General features: G+C 34.1%; 1 protein-coding gene across 1 annotated transcript in view; it reads right to left on the bottom strand.

The window, feature by feature from the left end:
- LOC137403737 (inositol 1,4,5-triphosphate receptor associated 2-like) overlaps positions 1-11240 on the bottom strand; it is a 45593-nt gene extending 34353 nt beyond the window's left edge. The window contains exons 1-2 of the mRNA XM_068089757.1: positions 10910-11240; positions 5334-5499 (exon numbers count right to left, since the gene is read on the bottom strand). Coding sequence (XP_067945858.1) covers positions 5334-5499; positions 10910-11226 — 483 coding nt within the window. The 5' untranslated portion in view covers positions 11227-11240. The remainder of the gene's footprint in view (positions 1-5333; positions 5500-10909) is intronic.
- Positions 11241-21673: the final 10433 nt, after the last annotated feature.

Here is a 21673-nt window from a genome sequence, read left to right as displayed (position 1 = left end):
AAAGTTTTACAAATCCCAAATCTATTAAATCTACATATAATTTAATACTGAATGAAGAGTTATGGAAATAATAATTGTCGCCAACTCAAATCTAAGTTGCATATTAATAGTCACTGATCCGGGTTACTCTGCATTTATCAATAGAAATATGATATAGAATATAGATACAGTGAAACTTCAACCGAGAGAAAGTGTTCGAGTTATCAGAGCATTCAAGTTTTGAGAACTCTGTCACAAGTGCATGTATTTATCAGTACATATACAAATTACAAATAAATTGAAAGCATTGATTGCTCGTTGCAAGTTAAGGGACTTCTCATGTAATGTTTTAACAATTTTTATCAGAAAGTATAGATATTTTACTATAACTTGAGATTTGTTTGTTTGTTTTGTGACTGCCAGGATGTTTTTTAATTAAAATAGGTAAAACTTGATCGCGGCTGAAACGCTAAAACAAGACATATTGTTCTTTTGAGCGTTTTAACAAAATCCAATTTTGATGATTTTTCTGCAAATTTATCGGAAAGTTACTTCGCTTCTCCTTGCTTTCGAGGGGATATCCCAAAGCGGATGTTTGGTGAAATTTGATTTTTTGCAAACCTTTATAGAAAAGTCGTTAACAAAAATATTTTGCCGATAGGGGAAATAATGATGCCTAAGAACTACTAAAAGTTGATGTTTATCTCTATGGCTTGGAATAAAGTGATATTCTAAAGCGATAACAACCATCTCGGTAACCGTTGGGCAAAAAACTGTTCGAGTTTATGAAAGTTAAGGTCGAGTTATCTAAAGCAATTTATCATTGCGTGGGAACGGACCAAACAAATCCGTTCGAGTTAACCATGTGTTCGAGCTATCCGAGGGCAAGTTATCCGAGTTTTACTGTATATGATATAAACTATAGATCAGAGGTTCCCAATGAGAGAGGAATTCCCCCTGTGGGGAATTTTTGAATATACAAGGGGGAGCAGAGAGGTGTCTGATTTGATGAATTTTTAATGTATGCCCAGCAGTGCATTTAACATTTTGGTTTTATCTATAACACTAGTTATTAATAATGAGCTACTAGTCAGAACCCAGATACATGTGAAAAAATCCATCCAGATTTTGATTGGATAGCAACTTAGCCTAGTCATAAACCAATCCACCGCCATGCCGAAGGTCATGTATTGTTGTGTGTTGTATGCGTGCGGTATAAAAATTGATATTATGTTGTTATATGTTTAGATATGTACAATAAAATAGGATTATAATTTGTTTCCGTTGTTTTTAGTCATGTGAGTTAAAAGTGTGGGGAAATCAAATTTATGAAAAGACACAAGGGGGAACTGAATGAAAAAGGTTGGGAACCTCTGATATAGATATATAATATAGAACAAGTTACAGGTTAGGAATAATCAGTTAACCACTAGTAACTACTAAAACATTTCCATTCACTTGTAGGTACATGTAAGTTTTTTTAAATGTTGCGCACTTTGCTTCATTATCAGATTTTGTAGCGAGTCTATATAATAGCCTTCACACGGAACAAGTTGCGGGCGGGTTTTTGGGTCATCCAATAACTAGGCCAAAACGTCACAACCAGTCTTTTGATTTTTGTGATGCGTGTAGTCATGGTTAGCCGCCATGATGAGGCGCTATGTAACTAAAGTGGGAAATGATGCATGTGATGATAAGAATAGAGCAGCGTATCGTTATCACAAAGGCACACACTTATTTACTAAAGACTTTACAAAGGAATTCCTACATAACTTCTATGAGAATAATACTAAACCGTTTCAGGCTGTAATCTGGTAGGAAAAGGTTAATAGAGTAACTTACAGTAGAAAATGATTCTTTAAGACATTAACTGTTGTTGATGTAGCTTACTTGTACTTAGTATTTAAATATAGCTGATTATTATAGATAAATATAGGCATAAACATAGATTGATATAGGCCTGTAGATACATAGATATAAGCCAATAGATACATAGATAGATATAGGCCAATAGATACATACGGAGATAGATAAAACTCTATAGATACATAGATACAAATAGGCCTATAGGTATATAGACATGAACTTTATCTTTATTATCATCGGTCAAAGCAGATCTAAGCTATATAGACTAAGACATAATAAGATAAAAAATAAATAAAACTAAAATAAAGAAAAGTAAATAAGATTATGCATATTAGAAGCAAGAGCTTTTTTTGCATAACACTGTTCTATAATGTGAATTGGCAAGGTATAAGGTGGAGTACAAGGTGTAGTGGATTTTATGGGAAAGTAGGAATGTACTGGATGGTCAGGTTGGTTGGAGATATGAAAGAGTATTTTAGACAGTAAATATCTAAAACACAGTTCCTTAGTATTAAGGGCTGATCATAACTCCCCATATCAGGTAGCCTAACCTTGAAACATAATTTTGTGTTTTAAACTTTCTTTGTTAGTCTGCAATATAAAGGGAACAGCATATGACAAAATAGAAATTATGCAATTCTGGTAAGACTGAGTGGCCTTTTAGATTGACTGAATTATTCGATAAATCTATACAGGGGCTTCCATGAATGTTAGCATAGACCGGTCAAGTGGACCTTTGAAAATTTATTTGAATGTTAAAATCGGGTATCAACCCGTAAACCGTTCCAACATGTCTTGCACAACAACAGAGGGCACCAACTGAGGCAGCATCAGACATCGTAGTAAAGTTTGATTAGATTAGAGATCAATAAATGTTTTACTGGCTTCTTCATTTACTAACCTTCAGCTAACTGTTTTAACAGAAACCACAAGGAAGCTGCGTTGATTAAAATCGCATGAAAATCATTTTTAGTAGGGAGCATTAACCTCTTCTGCGGTGTCTTAGAAGGGCAAAGTTCATTAATGATTTATCGCCCTTATAGTTGTCTACAGCTCGTTTGCGTTGCTGATATCTACTGAAGCTACAAGAAATTATTATTGTAATTACAAGCAACACCTGTGGACATGGCCAATATACAGCTCACTGTCTCTGCTGCCTTTTAGGAAAATGCTATATTTGTGGTGCTTGCCACGCTTATATTTTAAAGGAACCACCCGAGCAACATAGCGCTATTCTTATACGAATTTAGTGCTTCTATTTTTCCTGTTTTTGTGAATGACAGTTCTTTTTTTAGTTTTGATTACAATTGAGAACTGGCATGTAGTTGCTATGTTGTAAGAAAAGAAGAAAAATACTTCATCACTCTTATTTCTCCTAGTTGGTGAGCCAGTCACTCATTGTTCACTTTCACTTCAAGAATGTTTCGGAAAGTTTCCTTCTTGCATGATATGTGAAGGCCGAATGGCCGAATAATATGTGCCAAACTATAATGTTCCAAATGCTCAATGGGACTGAAGTATTTATGTCTCCCCATTAGTAAACTTGAGGAAGTAGGAAATCATTCATATTCTGTTTCCTCATGAGTTTTTTTTAATATAAATGCATTCTTATAATGCATTTATAATGCATAATTCTTATAATGCATAATTATAATGGTTTTATTTTCAATTACTTTCAATTTCAATCATAAATTTATAACCAACAGCATGTGATACTGGCTAGAGCAGATGAGAATTTTCTGAAAGGCTAATCTACTGACTACTGTAAGTCATATGATATCTACTGACTACTGTAAGTCATATGATATCTACTGACTACTGTAAGTCATATGATATCTACTGACTACTGTAAGTCATATGATATCTACTGGCTACTGTAAGTCATATGATATCTACTGACTACTGTAAGTCATATGATATCTACTGACTACTGTAAGTCATATGATATCTACTGACTACTGTAAGTCATATGATATCTACTGACCACTGTAAGTCATATGATATCTACTGACTACTGTAAGTCATATGATATCTACTGACTACTCTAAGTCATATGATATCTACTGACTACTGTAAGTCATATGATATCTGCTGACTACTGTAAGTCATATGATATCTATTGACTACTGTAAGTCATATGATATCTACTGACCACTGTAAGTCATATGATATCTACTGACTACTGTAAGTCATATGATATCTACTGACTACTGTAAGTCATATGATATCTACTGACTACTGTAAGTCATATGATATCTACTGACTACTGTAAGTCATATGATATCTACTGACTACTGTAAGTCATATGATATCTACTGACCACTGTAAGTCATATGATATCTACTGACTACTGTAAGTCATATGATATCTACTGACTACTGTAAGTCATATGATATCTACTGACTACTGTAAGTCATATGATATCTACTGACCACTGAGACTCATATAATACCTACTGATCACTGTAAATCCCATGATACTTATGGAGAATTATACATTACGGAATTAATTTAACAAAACTTTGTTTATGTATGTATACAGGTTTGTACAAAAAAGGATGTTAAATGTGAGACATTGAGATGTACTTGTGCAACTGCAGTTGTGAGTCATTAGACTGGTACAGGAATTTAATGCCCTTCAGCTCTTCAGCAAATAACTATCAAGTATAACGACATAATATAATGCAATGAAAGTCTTGTGACATATTGCACCTTGATGAGCCCTTTGTGTTAATCAAGCGTGAATTGATCATCAATTCTTGATATTAGGTGTGTGTCTCACAAGCCTTACATAGAATGACGTTTGTAAAGACAGTGTCAACAATGAACAAATCGCTTTCTTAGACCATATAGTGTAAATGTGTCTGATTTTTAGAATATTCTAGGAACCCTTACATGTGCCTTAGAAGGGTACTCGAGACCAAATATTGATAAAATGTCTATAGTAGAATTGAGTTGGTACTCTATAAGCTTTGTTTTAGTCCTGCGAATAAACATAAACTTGGAGTAGTCTTCAACATGACATTTTTAGCGGAATGTTGCTGACGTGGTAACCAGGCTGATGTATGACCTTCACATAAACCCATTAACGCATTTATTATTAAACTATCGTTCGATTATTGTAGCCTTAAAACACTGAAATATTTGCAAAGACCTAAGGCTATGACTTTTGCCGATTCATAGCCAGCAGATCCAACTTGATTTGGTTATTGTGAACCATTGTGTACCCCGATCAAGACAGAAACTATAGTATTTCTGTGAGAGGTACATGCTTAAAATACGTGCTCCAAGCAAAGAGAATCTGAAAGTGCCCTTGCCGACTAGCTGCAAACACTTCACTCAGAAGCTTATAACAATCAGAGGCCATGTTTATCTACATTGTCCTGAAAACCTATGATTTTTCACTTTTGAATGATTTCTTTAAAAACAGCTGCCTAGCCTTATGCCATGAGGTCTCTGCAGATGTACAAAGAGAGTCTTATAGCCTACCCTTATTTCCTCTAACAGATCATTGACCTCGTGCTGCAAGCACTCTTCCGTGCTGGCTCTTGTGTGTAAACTTAGCTCCATTCTCCTGTCGAGGGTCTCTTTTTGTGTGTCCAACCCCGATGTTAGGAACACAAACTTAGATTCTAGCTCTTCCACTTTCTTCTCTCTACAAGTACATAACAGCTTGCGGGGTTGACCTTCACTGACTGCTCCCATTAAAGCACACTTGATCACAAAACTTTGGTCTATAAAAGTTGTTTTATACTCTAGGAAGTTCTAGGATACTCTATAATTCTAGGAAAGATTTTATAATCTCAACACCTCTACCATAAATCCACTATAAAAATGCCAGATGGAAATGCTAAATTAAAAGCCTACTGACTGTTGTGGCAGCAAGAGTTAGAAGGGTGGGGGATCCAAGAGTAGCTATACAACTGAAATATGGAGCTGCTGAAAGATTGAATGATATCGTAACATATGTAACGTAACGTATGTATAACTTTTTATTGATATTCATCAGCAAAATTACGTTTCTCATTACATGCTAAAAGTAAGAAAAAACAATGAAAAAGACAAATACCTTGAATTATTGAATGAGTTGAACAGACGTGTTTTAAAAGTTGGTAATCTAATAGTATGGCGGAAAAATCGAGATAGCGAATTTTAGGTTGTAGCAACAGAAAGTTCATAAACTGAAATATACAAAGGTGGATGTAGTATATTGGTGTCACTGAATAAAAAACGATGTTTTTCATGTGTATGGAAGGGTAAATACAAAAATCCTGGGCATAGTTTGCACAGGAATTTGAAACCTGTAAATCAAATGCGGAAACGAGCAAGTTTGGCACAAGGCAAAAGTTCAAAGAATGCTGAAGCAGACAGGCAGAAATAAGAAACATTGTTAAATGCTATCACAAGCTTCAGCCTTCCAACGAACACTTTGTCAAGCATACTTACACCATTTTTAGTTTTCTAACATACCGTAAAACCTCTAATTGAACGCCACCTCTATTTGAATGCCACCTCCAATTGACCGCCACCATGAGAGAAGGGTTAAAAAATAGACCCCGACTCTCCAATTGAACGCCACTTCCATTTGACCGCCACTTTGACATTATTTGATCTTTCAGAGCCCATATTATCAACTGATCAGTAGAAAAGTGTACACAAAATCGTATTAATGATGAATCGTTTATATCAATAACAATTAATTCTCTCGTTGGCCAGTTCCAAGACTTTTCGTTTTCTGCGTTAAAACTTTGAAGGCAACACCGTAGCAATAATCAATTACAGTCTCAGGCTAGCAGTAGTTCTCTATTTAACGCGGTCTTTCTACATCGAATTAGCCTACATCTATAAAAAATAGCTTAAATTTACGATGGTAAATAGAACTTGGAAAGCAACGCCATGGAAATAACTACTAACTATCTCAGGCTAATAGTAGTTCATTGTTTAACCCGGTCCTAATACTTCGAAGTACATGCATATAAAAACAGTTCGCAAGTTTTGGACCGAAGGTTATACGTTTAGCGAGCAAACTTTTACTTTTAACAAACTCAACTTCTATTGCACACAAAAAGCTAGGTTTGGCTGCAAACTGTAGCAAATATATCAGTGAGTGCGATGAGCTTTTATTCAACATTGTTAAATATAGATATAGAATAAAAATATGTCTTCAACTTTAGAATGAAATAAAAATTGAAAATGCCAACAAATTGCAGAGAAGGACACAGGCTATAATATCATCGGAGGTCTATTGCAAGCAATAGATATCAAATGGTAGAGATATTTCTCGATTTTTTGATGCATATTTAATAACAGATTTTTGACAAGTTAGAGGTAAGTTAGTATATTTATTGCATTCAAAATGTTTAATATTGGTCCATTGGAAAAATGGCAAAATATAGGCGACATTCGCTTTGCCCGTGATAGGGCTAAATTTATCTTGCCAAAATTCTGACGAGCAATTTGAAAAATAGACTGCCAGCCTCTATTTGAACGCCCCCTCCAATTGACTACCACCATCGAGGAGAGTTTGATACATTTGATTGATGATTGGTGATCAGCTAACTAATCACAACAAGTCAGCAGGCAGCAGGCAACACTAAACCCTGTAAACTCATCAGCAAGTTCACTTGACAGTCCTACACCGTGCTTCATTAGTCTTTAGTAAGCTCTTGTAGCAATTCATGATGATAGCAGATAGTTTTAAGCACAATTAAACACGAATGCTCTGAAACAGAATACCTCTATAGCGCTGGAATTAATCACTCGAAGGCACAGTACTTAGACAATGAAAAATACATTTTACTTAAAATATTCCTTTTTAGAGATGTTAGCGAAAATTTATCCTTTTTAACTTTAATTTGCACATATTTAGAAAAGCTTCAACTAGACTTACATTTGACCTGCTGGCACCCTTAAACGTTGCTAGTGTTCTTATTTTGCATTTCCTTTGACATTGTTTTTATTTTATTTTCACCAGGTTGTTTATCATTATTACTTTACAATGACAATCTCTCTCTTTATTAAAGCTAAAGTGACAGCACACATTTTATTGCATTTAAAGCAGCAAACAACATTACAGATTAGGGTTTCAATATTATTTTTGTGTAGTTTAAACCAAAAGCCAAAATTCTGTAACATTTCCAAGTAATGAAAATGGAATAAATTATCTAGAAAAGATGCTTGTCTAAAATCCTCATTCATGACAGCAGAGTAAGCATTAGTAGGTTGTTAAGAGATGGCTTCTGAGAATAGCAAATTTTTACAGACAATTTTTTCAATTTCTTATTTGTGCGAAAAAAGAATTTTTTGCTAGTACACTCTACAAAATATATGCACAAGCCGATTAGTGTAATTCTATAGCCCGCAAAAGTTAATGCAGGGTGTACAAAAACAGCGTAGACTTTCCATTTTGGTAGAACCTGCTTCAACCTTGCCTTGTAGTTATCTGCCATGTTGGGTAACCATAACAATGCAGCGTAGCGCCGAGATAGAGGACAAATGTATAAGAATAGCGGCCAACAGAAGTGCTTTTGTCTTGTGTTCACACATTGGCTAATCATGGGCGATGACACTGTATATCATGTTTATGTCTTGCTGAAAAAATGAACTTGTCATGTCACAGCTTGGAGCTTGTATCACAAGTGTTTTTGACTTCAAAACTGGTTTGATGTTTGTTTAACATCAAAATCATTGGTATAACAGGAAAAACCATGATTATATTTTTATAAATGGATAATTTTTTTTCAAAATTCTGTTAGTTAATCTTTAATTTATTTTTATTTAAAAATTTAGTTGTCAGTTAATAAGATTTTAGCTTTAAATTACATTAAACCAATTTTATTACTATAGCAAACTGACAAAGCAAAGAAAAGATTATAAAATGTGTTTTTAATACAAATTAGATATCAGTTAAAGTATTCTTAAGTTTCAAAGATTTCTGTTTTTATTTATGGAAACAAGTGTCACGCGACTGTTCTCTAAGTAATAAAAACTTCCTGGAAGCATATAAATTTCTGTAGTTTGACACATTTCTTGAAAGGACCTTTAAAAGAAAGAAACTCCCAACTTCCACATTTTAACACCACTATTTTGTTGCCAACATAAAATTACATAAAATGTAATTTTATGTTGGCATGACTAGTGTTACCCAGCAGTTATTTTCCTTCTAGCTTCTGGCAAACCAAACAAAAAACATTGAAAAACAGCTGAGAAAAAGGATCCTGCACCATATTGCTGCGGCTCTGAGGGGGTTTAAATGTAGTCGCCTCTGGTTTAAATTCCAAGATATTTTGCTAGGAGTTGTTATTCCTTTGTAAAAGTATCACGCGAGAAAGTGAACAAATTTTGTTACACTGCTTAAAGACCTGGCACACCTACAACTTTTGACTAGCCTCCTAATGGTTGCCGTCAGGCCGGGCCAGTACCATGTGAGTTGGAGGTGGCTGTCATCCTTTACAACAAAAAATTGCTCACGCTGAAGGCAATTGCTACATTTAAAATGTACAACGTACTTGACCAGCAGATTTGAAACCAGATTGGATATCACCGAAAACACTCCAAACTGCAAACTATTACTGATTTCATGCATCTAAGGTATTTTGTGGAATCTGTCTTTCGCAGAATAAAATCACAGCAAATACTTTTCTTACAGATAAAGATCTTACCATTTCGTCATACCTTATATTTCTCGATGTTATGAAAAACCAATCTCCAGTGGCATTGTAAAACAGCTCATGATAGCTACTGATGTAATTAGCTACAGGGAAGACCCTCCATTTAGAGATAATATTATGCAATTATTCTAGCCATCAAGGGTATACCCGTATCTACCTTCAGATAATAGTCTCCCATAGCCATAACTCGCATACAATTATAGTACATAGAAATATAGTACTGTCTGTAGAGTTTACTGGCTGCTTTAGCGTGGGATTACTTTGAGAAACACTTGTTATGGGAGGTCATTGAGTGAACTCTTTATAGTCAGCGCTGCCTCCTTGGTTTGCTCTGATATTATTGTTAGCACCCAGTAATGACAAGAATAGGTAAGATTTTGCTACATATCGACTACATTTAACAGAGAGCAGCTCCATGTACATGCGCAGCAAGCAGCAAGAATTGCTTACTTGATTTTTACCGGGCAGCGGCTAACTGAGGGTTGTATGAAAAGAAACCAAAACAGCAAGCTCACTGCATTTGCTCAAAATCACCGTGAACCTCTCATTTCTCCTTTTTACAATAACAAATTCTTCTAAAATATGATTTGAGAAATGCTTAATTGAAAGCCTTTTTACAATTTATCAAAACGTTTTGTAAAAGTTTCTATACAAAAGGATTCTGTAAAGATTTCTCCTTTAATTCAAGTGTTCTGTTGCATAATACTACTACTGCACAATGCTCTTTAGAGAGTTGAGGTGAAATGCTAAACCTGAAATCTACAAATTTTTACCCAGTTTGCATCTGGACTAGATGCCATTTTCCACAAGGAAGCAGGAATGTGTCATAACATCATTATTTAATTTTTATCATACATACAGCGACTACATGAACGTCAAATTCCAAAAAAACTTATTTGCTGCCAAATTATTCCTTAGCTTTCACAATCCTGATCATAAATACGCTGCCAGGTGCAGCTGGACTTCCAGTTTCTAATCCGAATTGGGATTCTAATAATAGGTTATTAGAAATGCCAGGTAAATACCGATCTACATCATGCGATGGCTATATTGTGATAAAAATGCATATGCTTTAACACACAACAGATTAGCATTTGATGATGTGCATTGTATTTCACTAGTCATGCTTAACTCTCAATCCTTTCACTTTTGTAAACAAAACTAATGACTAGCACTGCGCTATGAAGATGAAGGAAATTGTTATACACGCATCCCTAAGACCAATAATGGAAAGCTGGTACAAAGTGGGTAAAAACTTGTAACCAAACGTTTCAATTTTACATGTACCCATCTTCCAATACCACAAAGATGATAATTAGCCTTCTCTACAAAACAACTGAACAATTGTGAGATGCTAGAAGCCAAAACTATGTTAGATTCTCTAAATAGACTCACTTGACCATAAACTCATCAGCTGTCGAGAATCGGCCATAGATTCTCTGCGACTGTGAAACTGCCTCGCTGCTTTCAGCCGTCTCCAGTTTACCATCGCTGACACACTTTGCAACTGATACAGTTTCTTGTTTAACTGGAGATGACAGCGGGGCCATACTTCCTTCCTTTGTCTCAACTCGTAACAGATCTGGTGAGGACTGGATGGCGTCTGACTGTTCTTCTTCACTGGAGCGAGTCACATCGGGAGTCGCGGATGAGAGAAAGTGGTTTGGTACCCCAAGCAGATGATTGGCTCTACTGTCAGTAGGAGGGCCCATACTGTCCTCACAAATCTCTGGTAGCGTCGGATTGCTCAGCTCCTTCTCATCTAATGAGCCCATCTCGTTATACCGATTAATCTTTCTAACTGCGCTGCCATTGGATAAAAATTGCTGCTCTAATGATGCAGTTATTTTCATCTGCTGCCCGTCCGGTATCTCTATCGACTGAGCAAGTTTTAGATGAGAATCAACTGGTGCTGACCCATCTTCGCTCTCCTCCATTAACTTAGGCAGAGTTCGAGATGACACGCTTGTCATCCGTCTTGGGCTCCGAATCTCATTAGTCTAGAATAGAGTAAAATGCAGTGGGTGTAGTGATTGAGTCCTGTTTATATCATGCATGAATGAAGCACAAATGCTTTGTCCGTCTGTAGCAGTTTAACCAATAACAACCGCTAATATAAGCTCGACTTGCTACTAATATGCCAGCTGTTGATATAAGGAAGTTTTGTATCAAACTCAGTTGTATATACTCAGTAGGCCTATATATAAGGTATAAATGTTGTTGTTAGCCGTATTATCAGCTCAAATGATCTTAATAGAAATATTGTTCAGACAATTCCAATCACTTGTGCCTCACAGAAAAAGTGTTTGCCAGGCTCATGGAAATACTAGCAAAATAGGCAACACAGCGTTTGACTAAAACAACATGTCACCTAATACACAAAAGCTAACACTTCATAAACAAATGAACACACAGTTTACTAAAATGCATTATAAGGTTTTACATTGAACTAGTAATATAAAAATGCTTGTTTTATTGCAACGATACATTGATCATAAAAATCTTGTGAATTAGTAAAAGTGAGTTAAAAATTTTGGTAAAGTAGTTGTTTTTGACTTCACCCAGCATTTATACCACTGTGGACAAAATAATGCTTTAATTTATTTTGAAGAGTCCTGATCCTTGTTAGTGCCTCTGAAGGCTACCTAGTTTTTACAGATTTCACCTAACTTTACCTAGAACTTCGTCGATCTATATATATGAGAGTCCTGAAGCACTAGTTGACTAAATCAAGTAAATGCAACAGGAAGAATGTTAACCATGAACTAACAGAAAATTCTTAGATGAAGATTAGCAATCGTTCAATTAATAAAGTGAGAGTTTTCTTCTCATGTTTTTTAGCCATACCGATTCTATATTCATTGTTACCATGAAAAGACAACTAACATAACGACTAACTAAAAAAATCTTATTGAGAAACACAAAAATTTGAAGTGACCCATTTGATGTAGGCAGCGCTATACTTACTGTAAATTTAACTTATTTACTGTTGTGGTCGTGTAGCGTAGATACGGCTAATGAGAAAAGCATGTAGTTGACAACAAAACTGTTTATTAAACTGAAAAACTGCGGACCATGCCGATTTTGTTTCGTTCTTGGAGTGACTCACTGCTAGCGGTGCACTTGTTTGAAGTCAATTCAGCCGACAGTTCAATCTATGAGTGCTCTATTACAACTTTTCTTGCACAACACTTCAAGGAGTCAACTTAACACATTCTTTAGTTTGGTCGAACCAAATTCAAATCAACGATTTTTACGTGAATTTTTTAACTATTTGCTGGCAGAATCAGCTAATAGTCTAACGTGAGATTTGCATTTTAATTTTACAGCTGTGCTAGATACAGCATTCAACCATGAACCACCTACGAGCTGTCATTCTATTATCAAAAAAAAGTTTTTCTCAAATGCCTTTAAAATGATAAAACAAAAATTGAAATTGCAAGTTTGATGCATTAGTTGGTAGCAACCCAAGAATCTTTGGAAATAAAGATTCAACAGCAAGCTAGGGTTGCTAATCTTGTTGAACGCTTTTATAATGAAAAAAGAAAAATTTGTTTATACACAAAACAAGGATATAGCTAAAGTGAAAATTCTATAAAAGAGTTAGCAAGCTAATTAAAAGATTTCACCAACAAACTTCCTAATAGTATCTCATTGATATTAAAAACAGTACCTTTATAATACCCACACAAAAGTGGACAACTCTAAATCAACTTCAACAGAATGTTATGTGGGAATATAGAGGCTAGTAGAAAAAAGTTACGATTAGTGGTAAACAGAGCTGTTGTTGAGTTGATTTACAATGATTTACAATCACCTTTATTCTTGTAAAGTTGTAAGGGATTTTCACTTTTATTATTGTAAACTTGCAAGTGGGTCTCATAAAATCCGCTACTATAGACAAGAAGCTAACAATAAATATTAAATGCCTACCTAATAAATAGATATTGTCTCATCACACAAACTAATTAAAGGCTGAAGTTTCTTCCATCTGATTCCTTCAGAGAAAATGAACAGCCAACTTTGTATCCTATAGCGTTTTTTTGATCACTTGTAAACAGTCTGACATACTTTATTCAACACTTGGGTGCCTGGGTTTAAAATCTTGGAAGATTTCCAACCTAATCCTACGCCTGAGTAAACTCAATTGTGTAATTTAGCTTTGTTTTTTTGCACTTATAATTTGCAAAGGATTACAAAATTTTTGTCACTTCAAGTGTAATATTTTTCCAGTATAATTGTAAAGTTTAGAACTGATCGATATATTGATTGTTGAAATAATGCTAAAATTGGGAGGACGATTCTAACCGGCTGAGAAATGGCTGCTGACAGAACATTAGTGTCTAATGACATACTGATTGAGGTTTTTGGTAGTAAAGGATCAAAAATAAACAAAGCTAACAGCTTCTCAGGATAAATAGTTTTGCACTGAAACCATTTGTTCTTGTACTCATAACAAATATATACACTCTATCAGACTCAGTGTACAGCAATAGATGTTTCTTCAGCTAGCTTTAACATATCACTTCTTTAAAAGACTCTGACAAAACCTATTTACTCTATTTGGTTTTTGTTGTTTCATATATTCTACAGGCTTGTAACTTCACAATAATATTCATTTTAAAGGGAATTGTGCTATTCTATTGTATGAGCTTTTACAGTTGATAGAATGTTATTAATACAGTCTAGGATCAGGTGACCTTCTTGTGTATACAATGTTAATCTTCAGTGTAAAACCGCGTGAGACACAATATAATTATTTCTGCAATACCAGTAGTGAGTATATTAGCGATAGCAAAGAATATTGTTTATAACAAGTTGGTTGACAGGTTTTTCTGCTAGAACTTATACAAACTTTTTGCTGTTTTTTGGAAAGTTGAAAAATATTTTTATTTTTAGTTTTATAACAATAAATATATATCTATCAACTTATTGGTAATAATTTAATTTCAAACAGAAATGTTTTCCAACTATGTCATACAAAAATCATGAAACAAAAAAGGCAACTGTGAGCCAATAAAAGCAAATAAATGGTATGACATAGAACGTTTGAAATAAAAGAGTTCCTATATCGTATATTTATCAATTCTCTTAACAGAGTAAGGAATCTTTCTCTGTATGGATAAATACATGACGTAGGAACTGGAAGTGCTAACGGATATATTTACAGTTTACAGAATGCTTTACCGGCCCTTCACCTAGCAGCATTCAACTTGATTGGTTATTTACTTTATTATTTCATTTATTCAAATTAAAGTACTGCAAAGGTGACTTAGAAGCTTGTGTGTGAAGATATATTTCAGGTTTACTGAGTGATTTTCGTGCATATTTTATTATTCAGTAAATACTCAAACAGAGACATTGAATCACTGATAAGACATGCATGTAGTTGTATAAGAGTTTGCGATATAACTAGGTAAATGCCTAGTGTTGCACGGGTATTAAAAAAACCTATAAACAGTAGTAGGGAATTTAGTTGTTATTGGCTAATTTGAGTAGCTTAGGCTAGAATATTGCAAAACTTACTATAATAAGAGCCGTGAGCCATGACAGCCGTGAAGCGAGCTCTAGTAACGTTACGTGTCACACAACGTTGTTATGCTATTTTAATAAATGTAATGGCTATGTGCACAATTAATTCATTATATCGAAAGTAGCCCATGGGGCGTAATGGGTTAGCTCGCCTGCCTCCCGAACTGGAGGTCCCGCGTTCAAATTTGGTGTGGAGAGCATTTTTCTGTGCTTAAATGTTATCACCATAACTGGACGAACGACAGACAAATGAAAAATACTGAGATTTATATATATATAGACGAAGTTTATTATTTCTTGATTGTCCTGCTGATAACTTTTTAACAAAAATGATGATATACAAAATTGATTAATATAAGAAAATAGAATTAAAAGATCTATATAGAAAGTCTTTAATTGGACTCGGCTCAATATAGGTAAAAAACAACGAGTGTGTGAGCTAGTCATTGAGTACATAGCCTAAGGTTTTTGATGATATGGAGGATGGAGGAATTTTCTGCGTGCCTAGGCTTACCGTACCCTCCATAACTGCTTATAAAACTTTTCGACACCGTCAATGACAAACCAGTAAAATATCCATACCCTAAAACTTGTTTGGGTTCACGACCCAATCAGCATTTAAAAAATGGCTTGTGCTAAACAACATTTATCAAGAGGCTCAGAATCTTCACAAGCAGCGTTAGCTCTTGTTTTTTACTACCTCTTCTGTTTCTATTTTACAGACCATCATAGTGGCTTTTATATCGTAATTTTACTAGCTGCAGTTTTTGGAACTTAGTTGAAGACAGTTGATTTTCTCTCATCGGTGAATATAAACTGGACTTATATTTGGTTCTCATTTAGCATGGTTTGGCCAGAATGGAAATTAGCTCTTTGTAACGTATTCAGTTCTAAAATTAGCTAAGTATAGTTAGAGAGTAGGATACAATAGACAGTCTTTTTGTTCCCAAGCTTGTTTTAGCCTTATCAAGCTGTCATTGAATGCGAGAAGACACATATTTGATATATTATACATATTATGATCTATATGCATATATATATATATATATATATATATATATATCATACACGAACACAATATACAGTATGCATATAAATATATATGTGTATGATAGCAAGTTATAGCGATAGTTTTACAAATAAAAAAATTCTGTGCACTGAATTTAAGCTCACAATCTACGTTTTGCAGACAGATACTTAACCAATACACCGTGGTGTCTAACAGGCTCTACTATGGAGTAAATTGTGCACATACTTGCTACAACTGCCATTCTTTCGTGGTTTCACATTTAACAATTCAGCTAGAATTATGCGTGAAGCCGTACTGAAAGAAAAATATGCGACCATATGTGAAGGAAAATGCTGTAAACAAGACGATTGCAATGAATATTAATAGAGCTGTAGTAAGCACTGTAGTAGGCACTGTAGCCGGTACAGTATGAATTACACAGAAATAAACACAGCAAACAGAAATAAACGCACACCTTCATTTAAAACGTACAACGGTAAATGCTGTATATGTTGATTAAAAATAATTTTTTATGCAAAACTGTTTAATTACCCGAACAACTCTGGGCATTCATCTAGTGTGTATATATACGGTATATATATAGTATGTATACTATATGTGTACTGTATATTTATATACTGTATGTATACTATATATGTACTGTATATATATACAATATGTATACTATGTATGTACTATATATACTGTATGTATACTATATATGTACGGTATATATGTACTGTATGTATACTATATATGCACTGCATATACACTGTATATATAAGCTGTATACATATTGTTTATATACTGTATATGTATACTATATAAATACTGTATATATACTGTATATGTATATTATATAAGTACTGTATATATACTGTATATGTATATTATATAAGTACTGTATATATACTGTATATGTATACTATATAAGTACTGTATATATACTGTATATGTATACTATATAAGTACTGTATATATACTGTATATGTATACTATATAAGTACTGTATATATACTGTATATGTATACTATATAAGTACTGTATATATACTGTATATGTATATGATATAAGTACTGTATATATACCGTATATGTATACTATATAAGTACTGTATATATACTGTATATGTATATTATATAAGTACTGTATATATACTGTATATGTATATTATATAAGTACTGTATATATACTGCATGTATATGTGGTATACATATGAAGCAAATGCGAGCACAACAAAACCTGATCATGATTATTGATTAGACTCTTGAAGAAAACTGCAAGAAAAGATAGCATGAGCTAAAAATTCCTCTAAAAATAATGTTTATGAAACTAACTGCACCGTATGGGCGAAACTATTGTAATTTGGTGCACATATTCTTGATTTTGCAAAAACTATCTATGATCCATAAAGTCAGTTTTTATTTGAGTTTGTAACAAGATTTTCTTTACGCTCCGTTCTTGCACAAGAGAGCAACAACTTATGTAGTGATGGCACTATTGATAAAATCTCCATCATTGATCAAGTCTAACTTCACCGGATCCTTAAGTGAGAATGAATAAATAAGCTAATTTAAATGCACCGAGTAATGCAGTCGTCGACAAGCCAATTATAATATGGTGGAGCGTTAATTTACCCTACGTAAGACATATTCTCATGATAGTGAGAAGATGAAAATATATAATGATAGTAAGATGAAAATAGGATATGACAATGTTCTGTGCTGTTGCACAATGTAAGGTTGATGATGGTGAAGATATCAGTAAATCATCAACAGTCATGGTTTATGATAAATGTTATATGATAAGTGATTGACGGTTCTGCATAATTTAAAGAATTGTTAAACCCGCTACTAAAACATATATTTTTGCATCAGCTACTTAATAAACAGTTTTTAAACAAAGTATTAAAAGCCAAAGCCTAAAAATTATTGCATTTTTATCCCTAATTTTCTTTTTGACCTTTCCTACGAAAAGCTGACTTTGGAGATTAAAAGCTGCTTTTGAAATTACAAAAGCCATTTGGACTGTATCACTTTGCGATACAAACTCAAAGACTCCCAAATAATGTTATGTTTTTTTTTGCACTTTAAACCATGTCAAACACTGGGAGAAGTTTAAAAAATAAAGAAATCAGGTGTATTTACTCACGTGGGTGATGGCTGACTTCATAAACCGTGATTCTTTACATAGTAAAATCAAAAACACATTTAACAACTCTAAAAATAGACTCAACGTTTCTGTTACTAACTAAATATATGAAAAATTGTATAACTAATTATACGAGCAGACAACTTCTAGTAATCAGCATAAAATTATTGAAAAAATAACCAGTTTAAAAGAGAGTCTAACCAAATTTTACAAGAATATGGATAAAAGATATGGATGCTCCAGAAACCTTACAAACCCAGCGTGGTGTGACTTTATCCTCGATATGAGTGAGCTGATCTGGACTTTAGCCTCAGTAGTAATACAACTTAGAATGGTCTCCAATCAGTACAACCAATGGCATGATATGTCTAAACCGCACCAAAGTTTGTAAGATTATCAGTCCTAGGCTGTTGCTTTCCTCCGATGTTAACGGACTACCTTATCTCCTTTGAAACTAGGTCAGCAAATTTAGGGGGTTTGAGTTAGTTTTACATCTGCTATTCTAAATAAAATATTTTATTTTAAAAAAATCTTTGTTAGTATTGTAAAATATGCAGTTTCAATAGTTGCTACCTGTCGGAATTCTATTCTATGACATTTATTTCAATTCAAAATTGAAATTATTTTGTTAACCCAAGTTTGATTTCGTTGCAGCAACACGTTTGATCAGACACCATGGCATTTCAGGTTCTATGACACTTTATTGCAGGTGGATCAGTTAACGGTTTATGTAGAATGCCAACTATGTACAGGCGTTTTCTTGAATGAGTGAATTCAGTAGAGGTGCAAAACCTTTTAGGAAAATCTGCCAACATAATTGTAAACACCAATCTTTCATATTATTTTGCCACAGTGGTCTTTGATTGGTTTCACCTGCTAGTTGACAGATATATGTGGATAAAGTTGTATAGATGGAGCTATATGATCTTTACACATGTTCCCAAAAAATATCTTGGCAAGTGCTGTGTTCCTAGACAATCTTTAGCTTTATGTTGCATGAACGAGTATTACATTCACTGCTATGTAGGGATACCTTTTCAAACATACCATCTTAGACAGCTACTATGTAGGGATACCTGTTCAAACATACCATCTTAGACAACTACTATGTAGGGGATACCTGTTCAAACATACTATCTTAGACAGCTACTATGTAGGGGATACCTGTTCAAACATACTATCTTAGACAGCTACTATGTAGGGGATACCTGTTCAAATATACCATCTTAGACAACTACTATGTAGGGATACCTGTTCAATCATACTATCTTAGACAGCTACTATGTAGGGGATACCTGTTCAAATATACCATCTTAGACAACTACTATGTAGGGGATACCTGTTCAAATATACCATCTTAGACAACTACTATGTAAAAGATACATGTTCAAACATACCATCTTAGACAGCTACTATGTAGGGGATACCTGTTCAAACATACCATCTTAGACAACTACTATGTAGGGATACCTGTTCAATCATACTATCTTAGACAGCTACTATGTAGGGGATACCTGTTCAAATATACCATCTTAGACAACTACTATGTAGGGGATACCTGTTCAAATATACCATCTTAGACAACTACTATGTAAAAGATACATGTTCAAACATACCATCTTAGACAGCTACTATGTAGGATATTCCCACTCCAAAATACTTTTTGGTATCCTAATTCAGTTTTACTAAGAATATTATGCTCACACTCTCTGCTATTTACAACAATGCTGTGCTGAAAATCTTCCTAGAAATTTTATCACATTTGTATGAAAGTGAAAACTTATTTCTTTAAAATTTATATTGGTTTGCACTGCATCAAAACTGAAAGTCTAAATTATACATTTTGTTTAATTTTAATGCTATGTTTTGAGCTGAATTTGTTTGAAGTCTTCTACTGGTCATTGTAAAATCCAACAACTTTTTGCATGAAAGTATAATACTTTCTTTCAAACTATTAAAACACATGCCTGTATATGAAACTATATCTATTGGTATGACCAAATAGCTTCTAAGTCACACTAATATATTATGGTCTGCATACAGGTTTATTTCTGAAAAACCACCACTTATAACGATTTACATTGCATATGTAATACAAACAACATTTTGAACAGAACTTTTTGTATTTGTTGTGGTGTTTTGCATGTGTTCACGATTCTGAAATGTTGGTGTAGTCTTATAATATGCATAAACTGTCATATTCATCTCTATCCGCCATTTCTTTTATGCAGTCCTAATTTGTGGCTTTCTTATCTTGACCTAAGCCTGATGAGGTAGCATTAATGACATCAGCGGTAAAGCTTGTAAATATTCCTTATAGCCCACCTCATGCCTCAAAAGCTGCTTAAAAACTTGTATACAGAGCCTTTGACACATTCTTCGAGATTATACTTCAATAAAACCTCTTTTTAGATTGGCTATCTCACTGAAGATTTCATTTGGGCGGTTCTTACTCAATCTAGAAGTATGCTTTTAAAACTACTTGCATACCACTTGGCACCTATATGACAAGTTTTTGAACTTATAAAATATATTCAGTAGTCAATGTTGCGTATTTAATGAAGCATATTTTTAACCAATTCACCAGACCTGTCTATAAATTACCTCTGCATAAGTCTGACTCAACTTTGATGTGCCTGACTATTTTGAACTTGAATGACCAAGAATACAGTAAATCTTACCGAGCTCAGTGGTGGCAAAGATTTGCAGGCAGTAAACTCCATATTAAGCCTTTAATTACTTATATGTGTGAAGTGATGCTGGGAGAAACAGTACACAGCCATAGAAGAGCGATACAAACGATGAGACTAACTTCGAGCACTCTGACCAAGCTTTACGAAGCTTTAGTTGACACATTTATTAGCTTGATTATGACAGTCTGATTACGACCTGAGGGTGATTTGCTATGAAATGTAAGTGTCATTGACTCTCTTGTTACATAAGCAAGCCTCTTTCACCATAAAAGTTTTCAGCCATGCGGAAAAAGTTTAACAGCTTTTCGAGATTTTATAGAGGTGTGCCATATTAACCATTGTGTTTGATTGCTTTAGCTATGTATTATAAATTCATTTGAAAGCTGTAATATTTTGGTTCAGAGTCAATGACACACTTTAAAGAGTGAATGGTTATTGTAATTTTGAAAGTTTATTTCACATGATCTCAGATTTTGATAAATATAACAATATTTTTGAACATTTTCTTAAAGCAGTCCCGGAACTTGTATAGCTTAGGTAAACAAGCCTTTTGACCACTATAATACAAGGCTAATCAAAAACGTTGCCGAGTTCACGTTTAAATAAAGTACGACTTGTCTCCTCGCATTTGTTAATGGAACACAACTTCGCCGCAATTGTAGTTTAGAACAAAGGTCAAGAGCTTTAGCCCACGATTTTAACGAGCTAGAGGTCGATTCGCTGGTCGCCCGCTGAGGGCACAAATTCGTGGACTGCTTTTATTATTTTTGCCTA

Source organism: Watersipora subatra, chromosome 9 (genome assembly GCF_963576615.1).
Source record: "Watersipora subatra chromosome 9, tzWatSuba1.1, whole genome shotgun sequence".
In the NCBI taxonomy this organism is placed as follows: Eukaryota; Metazoa; Bryozoa; class Gymnolaemata; order Cheilostomatida; family Watersiporidae; genus Watersipora; species Watersipora subatra.
The sequence above is the reverse complement of the archived record's forward strand: the minus strand, read 5'-3'. Positions and strand labels throughout refer to the sequence as shown.